The sequence below is a fragment of the Meles meles genome, chromosome 4 (assembly GCF_922984935.1).
Source record: "Meles meles chromosome 4, mMelMel3.1 paternal haplotype, whole genome shotgun sequence".
NCBI lineage: Eukaryota > Metazoa > Chordata > Mammalia > Carnivora > Mustelidae > Meles > Meles meles.
Genome location: NC_060069.1, coordinates 132,294,118 through 132,309,259, shown reverse-complemented (window position 1 = coordinate 132,309,259; position 15,142 = coordinate 132,294,118). Strand labels below are relative to the sequence as shown.

Below are 15,142 nucleotides of genomic sequence, written 5' to 3'. Positions count from 1 at the left end.
AATTATAAAAAATCCTTTGAGACACTCATTCTAATTCAGATCACTGCAGAAAAAATGCTTGTTTTTTTTTTTCTTTAAGGTCCCTAAAACCCATCTACCATAACCTTCTTGATTTTATTTTTCACTATTTAATTCTCATGCTAATCTGCTAACTGGTTGTTCAGAAATAGTGCAAATGCTTATCAGGATTAAGTGGTCTGTATTATAACTTTGTTCTTCTACACATTTAGCAGTGACTTTTCCTTAAACACGTGTTCTCCTGAGTACCTCTAAATCTTGGCCAATGAATTCATAACGGACACAGAGTATGAGCAAAACAAAAGCTTATAGAGGGCAAGACTGTCCAATCATAGAACCAAGGAGAGTTCAGTTATTTTGGTACTTTAGCAAACACCTTACAAGACAGAAAAAGAAAGAAAAGGCAAAGAAGTCATATGGACTCACTGACGTCAAGAGGAAAATATGCCAGATAGCATATTTCTCTACTTGTATTCCACAGGAATTTGAAATCTAATAATCTAGTCATGTGATTTTATTTTGCAAGGAGATAAATCCATCATGAACCATCATTCAGAATGAGATTTTAGTTTTCAGGAATAACAGTGAATTCTACAGAATACAAAAGCCATTTGAAAAGGAGAAAGAGATGTAAAAAAAACCATAAATGGTTAAGTGACTTACGAGGCCTTTGGAAACATACTGTATTACCAAATTTTTAACAATTTTTACTGTAGCATATGGAGATGGGATATGCCCTGAATTATAATAACAACTAAATCATACGTAAAAGAGTCAAGTCTAAGACATTAAAGTAGACATTACGGTTTTCTCTTCCCAATCGCCAAACGAAGCAACACGTATTTTCCTCACTCATTTTCATGTCGATACAGGGAAAATGGAAAGATGTTTATTTTAATGGAAAGAAGTGAAAATGGGAGATAATATAACCCTTTATTAAAAAAAAAAACAAAAAAGCAAAAAAACCTGCTTCACTTTTCCCTTTTCGGTGAAGATATATACAGTTAGTTCTATAAATGTTCCCCACTGCTGAATTAAATACTCACAGTTATCCTTTCATCTTTGTCATCTAGCGGGGAGCCATCTTTCTTCCACGAAATGGTGGGTTCCGGATGGCCTCGTGGAGGCTGGCATTCCATCACAGCAGGCTCGCCCACTGCCACCATGACATCAGAAGGATTTTGTCTGAAGTCATCTCGTAGGACTGTGGGAACAAGATGAAATCATTATACTCCATGTGATATAGACAGTCCTTATCTCTGAACTCCGGCTAAAGAGACATTTATTAGAATAAACTAGTAGTAATAGCCATCTCCATATATCTTGGAGAATCTACATCTACTTAGAGACATATACAACTTGATAAAGATATCTGGCCTTAAGCCTCCACAGCAGGGGTAATTTGATATTCTCTATGGGCCAGTGGACAGATGTATTTTGATATTTTGTGCCATCACAGTTAGCATTTGGCATTTCTTCTCTGCCTACTGCCCACATTTTCCCATCCACACGCTAATGAATCAAACTGAACCCGCCTTTGACTTACATGACACACTAGGGTGATGCTTTCTATTATTAAGTGAATTACACACACCTACACACCAAAATAGACTTCCAAACATGCATTCAACTGAGAGTTACTTTAAAGATATTTCATATTAGTGCATAAAAGCATATAATCCTTACAATTTAACTATGCTTATTACAGAAACTTTAGACATATTTGCAAAATGACTATATTCAAAAATACTCTGTTTTTTCCATTATCACTGAGTAAAGCACATGTTGGAAGGAGTCAAGGATGAGAACAGTCCTGTTACCAACTATGTCACTTTGTGTCTTCTGTATTTTGTGTTTTTAGTCATTTCATGGTAGATATTATTTCACGGAATCCTTAAATTTATTCAAGGTGAGAGATATTAACCCCATATCTGCGGTTAACCCTAAATTTTACAAGAGGAAAAGTTGATTACAATGATCTTCACTGGATACCAATGTAATATTAACATACTATGAAACAAGCAGTGTCATTCACTTTGTAACCATTGGAATAAAAGGCAGTAAATAAACCACATCCGAATTTCAAAAACAGTCCATCCAGCAAAAGTGTCCTCTGTGTCTTACAAAAGCATCAAGAACTCATGAATTCTTCTGCATCAGTTCATCTTAAATCATAACACCATTGTATACTTGAACATAACCTCTCTTTCCCCAGGTACAAAGCAGGCACGAAGATGAACACTTCCAATACCAAACTGAAAAATGTTCTCTTTCTCCCACTCCGTTTTCTCCCCGTGTGTGATAAGACGTGAACAACTTTTGTAATCGTATTTAAGAAGGTACTTAAAATGTTCATGGGTATGTGACATGCACAGACTTGAAGTGAGAAATGTTACTTATCTTGTGAAACCTATCGACCTGAATATTTGGTGCCACGATTTTGTGCTAGAATGGATGTCCTTCTACCCCAAAGACACTGAAAAATATTTTCATATGAAGTACTACACTATAAAAAAAAGTTATATTCAACTGTTATTTCAAAAGATGCACTTAAATTTTGGTTTCAGAACCTCAAACAAACTTACAGGGTTCCAAAATCCTGCATTTTCTCTTCTAATTCTCTACTTTGCCTTCCTCTCTACAAACTAAGCATGTGCACACACCTGTGTAAGCTTTAACATCCACTCAAACAAAACCGTTTTTTAAATCTGCAAATTGCGACAATTTGGACACAACATGACTGTGTTAACACTTGGAAAATAAGACTTCAAAGAGGAGACTCGATCCTCCTCTTTGGCAAGAATGGTAAAAGGAAAAAGAAAAGTCAATATAATCACACCACGCTGTCATAATTCTAATTTTAATACTGTACATCATTTCTTAATAAAATACATAGAAAAAAAATTAAATCTTGTTGAACTGAAAACTCCAGCTACTGTTACCACAAAATAAAACAGCAGAGTTTGAAGACTTTTGCTTATAAAATTACGTTATTATGCTCTGGTTTCTCTTCAGATCGTATAAAATTACGTTATGATTAGGTGTTAAGAAGGTACTACAAATAAAATGTAAGGTTTATAGAAAAAGCAAATGAATAGATCTTAACAGACAGTATATGCCTTTACTGGATTACATTATTAATCTAAGACAACACCTCTGAAAAATTTTAACAACCTTGAAACACACAAAAGGAAAATACTTTTCAAATAAAAATAAACCATTTGTACAATTTTTCTACTTCATGAGCTTAAAACCAACTTAGTAACATTATATCTTATTTACAAATTGAGATTGTATCTCAAATAAACCAATGGATAATGAAATGTCTTTCAGAAATAGCAAAGGTCTAAGTCAGATAAATCAAGTCATTTTTTTCATTTACTATGTTATTTGGGTTTTTACAGTATATAATGAAAAGCTAACAAAATGTAATCCATTAAAGATTGTTGCTTAGATAATGCTCATGCAATTACTTTTGCAGCTGTAAAGCATAAAACTCTAGTATTGCCTATGGCTACAGGCAGCCCTGCAGAGTTATGAACTGAAGACTTCTTTCTCTATTCTAAAAAAGCAACTGTCTTCCTTATATTTGTCCTGAACATTTTCTATTTATTTATTTATTTATTTATTTGACAGAGACAGAGAGAGACAGCAAGAGAGGGGAGTGGGACAACAAGTAGGGGGAGTGGAAGAGGGAGAAGCAGGCTTCCAGCCAAGGAGCCCCATGCGGGGCTCGATCTCAGGACCCTGGGATCATGACCTGAGCAGAAGACAGACATTTAACCAAGTAAGCCACCCAGGTGCCCTTCCAATTTTCTTAAATCATGTATATATTTTTTTTATTTTTTTTTTTAGAATCATGTATATATTTAAGTAATTAAAAACTGAGTTCAAATGATTGGCAGCATCTTGGCAGAAAAACCAAAGGTATCCATAAGTATTCTCCAATGCAGTTCATTTTTCTTAAAAAAAAAAAAAAAATTCCTTCTCTAACAAATCAAAATGTATATTTTGATAGTATAAAATAGTATGAATAGTATGAAATCCTAAAATCTGGAAGTAACTTTTGAAAGATTTAATATCAGTTTGAAAAGGAACAAATAATATATATATAATGTATCCAAGTAGATATCACCTAAAAAGTTATTAAACAAATCACTGTTCATCCTAACATTACATTTCTTCCACACTTATGTAATGTTTTATGTTCACAGATTGGTACACAGAATTTGGCTCAACTGCTTCTCACTCTTGTCCATTCTGTTAAATTGGGGGAAAAACACAATGTAAATATAAGCTTCATTGAAATTCTTTGAATTTCACTGTTTTTTTGTCTAAAAAAATAATTGACAAGATTATCCTTTGAAACAAAACAAAAAATACAATCATTGGTCTTTTTGAAAAGTGATACTCCATTTTCAATATAATTCTCAAAATAGGTAAACATATTTTCAGAAAAGAATTCTAAAATTTGGTGTTGGCTTCGCAATCTATTTGGGTAATGTTGAGGAAACAGGGAGCAAAGGGGGAAGAAAAGATTAAGCAGAAACTGTTTCAAGTATTATGGAGACTTTAATATTTATAACACTCTTTCAGAACCCTCTGGGAAAATTTAGAACTGAATAAAACATAAAATTACAGAACAGGAACTGGTCTTTGACAACATCTAATCCATCCCATAAAGAGAGGCAACGGAGTCCCAAGAAACTTTGTCACTAGCTTGAGTTGTCAGGAAAAGGCCAGAAGAAAACAAAAGATATTCCCATTTCCAATACAGTGCATTTTTTTAACATGCATTTAACATTTTACCATAAAATGCCATGTACCTATCTCCTCAATTATATTTCCAACAAATCCGCTCCATTATTGCAGAATGCCTGACAGTGATTGTAGATCAGTGCACCATAGTCTCATGACTGCCCAATTTGGGTAAGGCTCGAGTGCTCTAGAATTAATTTTGTTCCCTAATCATGTGGTGAACATCTGTGAAATACAATGCCTTCTGCTTCATGAATCATAGAATTCCGGTTCAGTTAGGGGCCTGAGAGATGGGTGATCCTAACTTTTCTTTTAGAAATCAAGTCATTGAAGCCTCCTCAGAGGGGAGAAGAACACATCACATAAATAATAATGATGATAATGCGAGCGATGAAACAAGAATGCTAACAATGGCCGACATTTATTGCACATTTGCTATGTAAGGAAGCGCACCAAACATCCATCACTTAGTCCCCAGAAGAAGGCTCTGACAACATGAATTTATTAGTTTCATTTTAAGAAGAAATAATCTGTAAAGATTCGGCAGCGGTGTTAGAATACAGATCTCTTCGTCCACCAGGACTCTGTCTCAATTTGCTCACTTATCTGGTCTTACCTGAATACAAAGTTATTCTAACCATACTGATATCATGATATAATTAATATCCAGCCTCTTTCCATTGAAACAGAAGTTGAATGAGAAATTTCTCTTCTGATAGTCAACTGACTCTCTTTGAACATTTCCTGCATTCTTATGGTTTCTCAGATTTTTGCCATGTTCGGAAGACGCCACTTCAAACTCTCAGTGGTATGTTGAGAAATAGAACTCATCATTCGGGTTTGCATGTTGTGCTAGCTCTTCTCAGTAATTTGCTTGTACTTCAACAACAAAATGACTAAAAAAACCTGTACAATAATACATGATTTAATCAATGAGATATCACCTCACACCAGTCAGAATGGCTAAAATTAACAAGTCAGGAAATGACAGATGCTGGCGAGGATGCGGAGAAAGGGGAACCCTCCTACACTGTTGGTGGGAATGCAAGCTGGTGCAACCACTCTGGAAAACAGCATGGAGGTTCCTCAAAATGTTGAAAATAGAACTACCCTATGACCCAGCAATTGCACTACTGGGTATTTACCCTAAAGATACAAACGTAGTGATCCGAAGGGGCATGTGCACCCAAATGTTTATAGCAGCAATGTCTACAATAGCCAAACTATGGAAAGAACCTAGATGTCCATCAACAGATGAATGGATAAAGAAGATGTGGTATATATACACAATGGAATACTATGCAGCCATCAAAAGAAATGAAATCTTTCCATTTGCGACGACATGGATGGACTAGAGGGTATCATGCTTAGTGAAATATCGGAGAAAGACAACTATCATATGATCTCCCTGATATGAGGACATGGAGATGGAACGTGGGGGGTTAGGGGGATAGGAGAAGAATATATGTGCTATCGTGAGTGCTGTGAAATATAAGCATTTTAATTAGAAGTAGGTATCTTGGGGAAAAGAGGACAATGAAATGCACTTCTGGGATTTCCTTTTTTACTTAAAAGACTAGTCTTCAATTAAACCTTGCAGCAAAAAATAGTAAGCTGTCAAATATAATATATAAAAAAAACCCTGGGGTGCCTGGATGGCTCAGTGGGTTAAAGCCTCTGCTTTCGGTTTGGGTCATGATCCCAGGACCCTGGGATTGAGCCCCATGTTTGGTTCTCTGCTCAGCCGGGAGCCTGCTTCCCTCTCTCTCTGACTGCTTCTCTCTCTCTCTGCCTGCTTCTCTGCCTGCTTATGATCTCTGTCTGTCAAATAAATAAAATCTTAAAAAAAAATCCTTTAAAATCAGGGTATATTAGAGGAAGAAACTAAAAGAGGAAGGATATTCTCAAAGATGAGAATTATATACATGTTCAGTAGACACATATCACATATAGAGAGACAGAGAGTGCACAAGCAGGGGGAGCTGCAGGTAGAGGGAGAAGCAGACTCTCCAGCTCTCCTCTCATGAGCGGGGAGCCCAAGGACGGTGCTCGATCCCAGGCCCCTGGGATCATGATCCGAGCTGAAGGCAGACACTGAACCAACTGAGCCACCCAGGTGCCCCAAATTACTCCCTTCTAGGATACTTCTAATTCTCTAAATGTCCACCCGCATGCTGAAATAAATGTTATCTAATTCTAGAATCAGTATCATTCTTCCATTTAACATATTTGTACTGAACACATTCTTTTTGCCCGGCATTTCTACTATAATTTTGTTATTTTCCTTCTATAAAGTGAAGTTTTAATAAATGCTGATGCCTGTCAAGAAATAACATTAATCTTCATCTTGTCAGAAAATGACGATGTAACAGGGTTTTACTGCATGTTCTTTTATATTAAGATATATGTTTTAGGAGCTAGATAAGAAAGTCCATCATAAAGGCTTTTATGACTCCTTGCATTCCTACTTAGTAAGCTCACAGACTTACCCAGAAGAACAAAGTGTTAACTTTGTACAAATGTGTTCAAAACTCTTTAACATTTATTATTTTTAAGTTTTTTTTAAGCAAGTTCTACACCCAACGTGGGACTTGAACTCACAACCCTGAGATCAAGAGTCACGTGCTCTAGTGACTGGGCCAGCCGGGCATCCCAAAACACTTAACCATTTCTTAAAAGAATAATTCCAAATTTTTAAAAACACTCCAAGAGAAAGGATGAATTTACAGAAAGATATCTTTAACCCACTGAGCCACCCAGGTGCTCCCCCAGAAAGATATCTTAACCCATTAAAGAAGAAAACTAAAATGGTAACATGTAAAATAATATTCTGTGAGGTATTATCCACCGTATACCATCATCTTCTAAAGCTAAGAAGTTTGATTTTTTTTTTTTTAATTTGACAGAGAGAAATCACAAGTAGACAGAGGGGCAGGCAGAAAGGCAGACAGAGAGGAGGAAGCTGGCTCCCCGCGGAGCAGAGAGCCCGATGTGGGGCTCGATCCCAGGACCCTGGGATCATGACCTGAGTCAAAGGCAGAGGCTTTAACCCACTGAGCCACCCAGGCGCCCCGAGAAGTTTGATTTTTAAATGATGCAAGCAAACATCAATTCTGCGCAAAGTCAGGCTTTAACCATAATGGTTTCCTAAGGGATACACATTCACTTTAACATTTGGCAGTGAGTGCATCTTATGAATGCTCTTCAATAATTATGGCATCTTCTCCTTGTGCTTTTTTGTAGTACGCAGCTCTATTTTTAAAACTTAAATTAGGCTTTGGTTACAATTCTGGAAGAAAATATGCTGGTAAAAGCACTTATTTTCGGAACTACTGGAGCTTTGAAGATTTCACAAAACTCTTGGGCTGTACCCTAAGAAATGGTATATTTTTTTAAACAGTACATTTTTGTAACACAAATTATACATGCTGAAGAAGTTATATAGTACGGATGGATTTCATACACTATTCAACTTCAACTAACAATGAATCCAGAACATTGCAAACAGAAGAAGCTCTTACTGGAATAAAAAAAAAGTGAAGTAGTTTGTTCGTTTATACAACATAGGAAGGAAGAGCAAGCTTATATAAACACAGACGCATTCCTCTGTGTTCTGCTGGGGCACAGGAACCGGGGCACCCCCTTCCTGGTCTTCCAACGGTCAGGACTACTTTCAGGTTGGGTCCAAGCTTAAGCCAAATTCCCACTTTGCAGAAGCAGGCACACCATCATGATCTTTCCTATGAAGAGCCCTCATGGCTGCCTGCAGTCCAGGCTTCATGGTTTCATTTTTTCACTTCAGGAGCCAACAGTGATACAAGATATTCTCTAGCATTAATTCCTACGGCACTAAGTCATCAAGACCAAGGGAAAGTAAGTATAGCATTCTAGATTGGAGTTAAATCTGTAATGTGTTCCAGAGAAAGGTCTACATCAATACAGCTCTCAACATTTAAATAGTTAATATTCAGCAGACTTGAATCAGAGGTATCATAAAAGAAACATGCGCTGCCAAGGGCAGTCAGGTGGCCAAAATCATGGGTTCTAGCTTATTGGTGCTTGCCTTTTACATTCTTTAAACTCAGCTAGAAATTCAGATCGTTTATGAATGAAGAAAAGATAGCATTTGTAAAATAGCATCTTATACGGTATCGTTTGTAGATGTGTTTATTTTAGCAATTAAAAAAACCAAAACCAAAACAAACAGAAGTAAAGAATTTCAGGATCACAACACACACGTCCTTCCGTGATGCTGTAATCCCAGTGAGTATATTCTCAATGACTTGGTAATTTCCATACAAAACATACAGTTTTACACTCTATCTTGTTAGAGTTCTTATGAAGGCTAATTATTTAGTGTTTGTATAGGACTTGCCATTTATATGGTGCATTACATCTGCAAAGAGGTATTACTGTTAGTCACTACGTAAGGAATTGCCAAATTTCTCAGCTGCTGTACAAATGCAGAGGAGGACAAAGGATGCCATTGATGAGGGCTCGTAAGTGCCAGAGCGAAAGTCACACTCAGGAGTAGCTTGGCAGGGTTAAAAAAACACAGACAGAATGAGGCTATCTGAGCCATGGAACCCTGACTGGGGCAAGACAGGCATGTGTTCTTTCTTTGATAAAATCCAACTCTGTATATCTAGCACCCTGCACAGAGAGAGTTCTTGATCAAAGAAGTATGCTCATATATTTATTGTCTGACTCTTTGAATTCAAATGTCACCTCCAAGAGGACAGGGAATTTGTCTTTATCACTCTAGATATCCAGTGCCCAGAATAATGCCCAAGACATAGTGGGCATTCTGCGAATGTTTACAATAAATAGGTATTCTGTACGAAGCACCAGGTTTTATATATGAAATGGTACCAAAGTTGGCATGAGTCCTACACTCGTGATGCTCAAGGTATTGGAGAACAAACAGATAATATTCAAATAAACCCAAACATAAATATACAACTGTAATTGTAATATTATCTTGTGATATTATCAAGGCATGCAATACATGTGAAATTATCAAGGGATGCAATACATGTGATATTATCAAGACATGTAATACATGCGATATCATCAAGGCATGTAATATATGACTTGAAGGGACAAGATAGGATGCCGTATGAGGAATGTAATTTCGTTTGGAGGTGAGGGAACACTGAGGAAGTCACAGTTAATCTGAAGCCTAAAAAGATTCTAGGGAAATTCACTGCAGGACGAAAGAGCACAGGCTGAAGAAAAAACTCATTATAGCCAATGAACTTGAAAAGACTCTGACTCTGTGTGATGGGGCAGGCGGGCAGCAATGCAACACGAGGTTGGCAGGGGAGCCAGGGGTCAGGTTTGCTGTACACAGCCGCCGTGATAGGCAGGGGAGCCAGGGGTCAGGTTTGCTGTACACAGTCGCCGTGATAAAGGGTCAGCTTTTATTTCAATTCCCATGGGAAGCACTTCAGTGGCTTTTAAGCAGAGCTGTCTCATGATGGAATTATCATATTTAAATATTCATTATAGCTACTCTGTGAATGAAATGGAGAGGAAAATAAGAATGGAAGTGGAGAGACCAATTAGCAGACTATTGCAGTAATTAAGGGAAAACTGATGGTCTGATACCATTATGATGCACTGGATTTGCTGCAAAGGGGAGACCTGGAGGTAAAATTCTAAATGACCTCTTGAGTGGTTGAAGTTGGCAGAAATACAGATGCCCACTATGATGCCCAGGTTTCTGGTTTGAATACCTGAACATGCCATTTTTATTTATTTATTTTTTAAAAGATTTTGGCTGTTTAAGTAACCCCTCCACCTAATGCAAGACCTGAACCCACAACCCTGAAATCAAGAGTCATATGCTCAGCTGACTGAGCCAGCCAGGTGCCCCTGACGATGCCATTTTTAAGGTGTAAGAGGATAGATTCACAATATATGAGTTCACCTTTCCATGAGGAAGACTAGGAAACCTGTGTGTGTGTGCGTGGGGGTGTGTGGGGGGATAATTCCACAGTAGAGGGATAATACAAAAACTGTTTTATTGATTAAAAAATACACTGTCATTTCAAATTCTGCCTCTTAGTATTTAAAACAGGATTGATTTTTACCTGTGCAGACCTTTATACTACTATATTCCAAATTTGAATGGCGAACTGCTAATATCCCTTGATCAATTAATCTATAGTATAATTTTTACCATGACAAATTTTACATGAGCTTGATGTATATTAAATCATTTCAACTGACTGTAATCAGAAACAAAATGAATATATTTTTATTATACAGACTATATAAACAAATTTATATATGCATGTATGTGTATGTGTGTATGATATATACAACCATTAATAACTGCTATATTGTGATGATATCCACACTTGGTAGCAAATCATAGTAAAACCTCATTCAGTTATTTTGTTCAGAGGACAGAACAATTCAAAACATAACGGGTACTTCTCAGGACTGTCATAAATTAAGCTCTGTTTACTATTTAAATATAAGAGAATCAATAGCATATTAAATGTTAATAACATGATTAGAATAATAAGAGAGTTCACATTTGTCAGACTGTTTTCGAAATCTCTAAAGCATAATGAAGTTCCCTGGGAAAATGCTGAGTCATCAAACTCTTAAGGATTTGTAATTCACTCTTTAATTTGTTCAATAAAAGTACTAGGCATTGCATTTGGAGGTGGTGAGTAACTGGATAAACAAGACATCGCTGATCTCTGCTTTCAAAGCCCTTATTTCAGGGTTTTTCTCTTTCCTTCATCACAGAATGCTTTGTTTAATTGCAACACTACATAAAAGTTTAATATGCAAAACAGACTAAGGGGATATGGTTTCACTTCCCCATCTAGAGCTGTCCTGCAGAAGACTAGAATTCAGATCTAGTGTTAAACTGACATCTGAGTGATTAAATAAATTTCTCTAGCTCTTGTGCTGATCCTGTGTGCAGCGAGTGATAAATCTAGGAATCGGACCTGGATTCAGCTGGATACCAAATCCTGGATTTTCAGCCCTAAACTTGCCTACGAGTGGGATACTCAGACCTGAGTTTATCTCCTTGCTGGTTGTTTAGAAAACTCCACAGTACATCCTGTCTTCCCTGTCACACCCAAGTGAAACGTGGAAGAGTTTTTCATCTCTTGAATTTAAAATAATGCTTTAAAATAAGCCTATACTACTACAGCTTATAAAATCAGAACTTCAGAAAGCCTAAGGAGGAACTCCCCCGTTCCCACCCCACCCCCAATTACAAATGAAGACCCCCAAGTCCAGGAGCTAAAAGGACTCAAGGTTGTACCGTGAGTTAGTAGACAGAGCTTGAGACTAGATCTTGAGACAACTATTTTCATAAAGACACATTTTTTTTTAAGTTCCTGAGAGAGACTGGAATGTTTTCCAATTAAAATATTGGCGGGGAAACAAAGGTGACTATAAAAACAAACAAACAAAAACCAGGTGTTTCTTTACCCTCTCAAACCCAAGATGTCAGCAGTGAAACAGAAGAGCTAAAAAGGGAGTTTTCACGTTTTATGGAACGTCTAATGGTTAACAGCCTCAAGAGAGAAAAATCCTCACAGTTTAAAATGATCTCGTTAAAACCTCCCTAGTAATTGGGAAGAGCCAGAGAAAATAGTTATTGGATTAAAACACACACACACACACACACACACACACACACACACACACGCAACTATTCTCGCTAATGTATCTTTGTGCAGTATAATTAAGATTGCCAATTATAACATCACCCCCCCTCCAACTGAAAGGAATAGCGATAGGAAAAACCTAAGTCTAAATGGCGCACACAGAGACACATCAATCTAACAAAAAGGATCTTTAATTGGTGACAATCTGCCCTAAATCACTGTGACTATTTCTCAACATAATAACTTTCAGATCTGTTAATTCCTTGTATCTTCCAGATCACAGGCTGTCTTGGGGCGTCAGAATAATAATGCCAAGTATCTAACAAAGCTTTCAATCTCCAAGGAACATAACAAATATGCAATTTTGTAGCTGTGTGAGGGGCCTTTCCTAACAAACTATATAGCCCTTGGGAGAGTTCAATCAGCCTTCAGCTCCTTGGCAAAGTCTAAGACCTCCTTTTGCTGATAACTGGAGTCATACTAACAAACCCTGATTAAACGTTACTAGACATTCAATTAGTAGAAGAGTAAATCATTACATAACTTCTATTAAGGGTGATATCTTTACCAGTTATACTCAGTGTTTTATGAAATATAAAATTAATCCTTATAGAAGTTATAGAAGCAAGAGAAAAAATATTGAACACGATACAAATAATTCAAAGAAATAATGCTCTATCAAAATAAAAATCTCAAATTATAAATCATTGTTAAATGTTATTTGTGTATGTGGTCCTATTTTTTAAAAAAGGTATTTTTTAATTATTTGAGAGAGCACAAGAGGGGGAAGGGTAGAGAGAGGGAGAAGCAGAATCCCCACTGACCAGACTCCAATGTTGGGGGTTGATCCCCAGACTCCAGGATCATGACCTGATCCGAAGGCATACGCTTAACCAACTGAGCAACCCAGGCGCCCCTGGTGCTATTTTTATATAGATAATGGGAGTTGATTCTGTGCTATGAAAGGTCCATGTCCCACAGCTCTTCACCTGAACCCAGTGCAAATCTCAGGTGAGTTTACTGTATGCAAAACACTGGCAGTCAACAATCCAGGAGACTATTCTAAGTCCTAGAGAGCTACTAGGGCAATGAGCCAGTGAAGCAATTAGAAACACTGGCCAAAGGTGCCTCCCAAAGGTCCTAGTCTAGAGTGGCTCAAGATTGCCTTGTAAGTCCTTTTATAAGATCATAACTCTTTTAGATATTAAGAAGTATTTCATGTGTTGTTACCTTACTGTACCCGAGAAGGCTTAATTCACTGGTCCTCAAAAACCCTTTTAGGTGTCCCCTTCAATCATTTAAAAGACCACGTACTTTTCTCAGATTTCAAAAACTGATATTTGAAAGTTTAAATGGTTGCAGTATTTAAAATTTCTGGCTTGGGGCGCCTGGGTGGCTCAGTGGGTTAAAGTCTCTACCTTCGGCTCAGGTCATGATCCCAGGGTCCTGGGATCAAGCCCCACGTTGGGCTCTCTGCTCAGTGGGTAGCCTGCTTCCCCCCACTCTCTTTCTCTCTCTACCTGCCTCCCTGCCTACTTGTGATCTCTGTCTGTCAAATAAATAAATAAAAATAAAATCTTTACAATTTCTGGCTTATCATAAACATGAAATTCAAAGGAAAACTGTTCTTGCCTCTTTTAAGGAAATCTGATGAAACATAAAGACCAACAGAAGTTGATGCCCACCAGGCTGGATCCATGGAAATACACATAAGTATATAAGTACACTTTTTAGGTTGTAAATTTCACATTATTCATTTTTAAATCTCTTTGAATTTGCATCTCCATTCCAGTTCTTACCCAGTGTTGTCCTCATGCAATACGCTTTTATTGAAAGATTTACTGTCCCTGCTTACATCCTTCTATCAGAGTCCTCAGCTTTGAAATCAGCCACTGAGGAACTAGCCCTGTGTTCGCTGCCTGGAGCTTTCTACACCGCTGCAGGTGTACCACAGAAAGGTTCTGGATGTCCCACAGCCTGTTCTTTGCTTATAAAGTGCAAGAAGGGCAAGGAGGAAAGACAAGGAGGGAAAGGGGGATTCCACAGCAAGGACATTTCTGGCATTATCAGCTTTAGGAGTGCTCCAGAGAGGGAGCAAGAATCTACAAAATACAAAACCACCATACCCCACCCCCATACACTTTTTTTTAAATTCTTTTTTTTTTATTTCTTTTCAGCATAACAGAATTCATTGTTTTTGCATCACACCCACACATTGCTCCATGCAATGTGTGCCCTCCTTAATACCCACCACCTGGCTCTCCCAGCCTCCCACTCCCGCCCCTTCAAAACCCTCAGATTGTTTTTCAGAGTCCATAGTCTCTCATGGTTCACCTTCCCTTCCAATTTCCCCCATACACTTTTAAAGCGTACAGGTATTCCGGTTGGCAGCAGCCCCCCCCCCCCCCACCATTTAATCCAGTCACCAGCTCTGAACAAGTCAGCAGCTCATCTGTATTCCAGTTGGAGTGGTGCCCTAAGTTCCCAGCAAGTATAGAACCTCAGAGATGAACATGAATTAACGTCTCTGAGGAAAATTCTGGAAGTTTATGAAATTTATCATGAATTTGAGCCGATGCTTCTGGATTTCATGTCTGTGATTGTAAAATTTAAAGAAAAGCAAGCTAAATGTTATTATTAACTTTACTGACTCCAGTAAATGATCTGAGGTTGAAGAGATCAAAGTACAATCTTAAGTGAGCAAGAGGCAAAATGGAATCAAA

General features: G+C 37.5%; 1 protein-coding gene across 6 annotated transcripts in view; it reads right to left on the bottom strand.

Moving 5' to 3' along the window:
- The window catches only part of ROBO1 (roundabout guidance receptor 1), a 415,896-nt gene that overhangs the window by 143,103 nt on the left and 257,651 nt on the right, over window positions 1-15,142 (bottom strand). For all 6 annotated transcript variants that reach the window (XM_046003038.1, XM_046003042.1, XM_046003041.1 and 3 more), the window contains exon 3: window positions 1,065-1,222. In XM_046003038.1, the coding sequence (XP_045858994.1) occupies window positions 1,065-1,222 (158 nt within the window). The remainder of the gene's footprint in view (window positions 1-1,064; window positions 1,223-15,142) is intronic.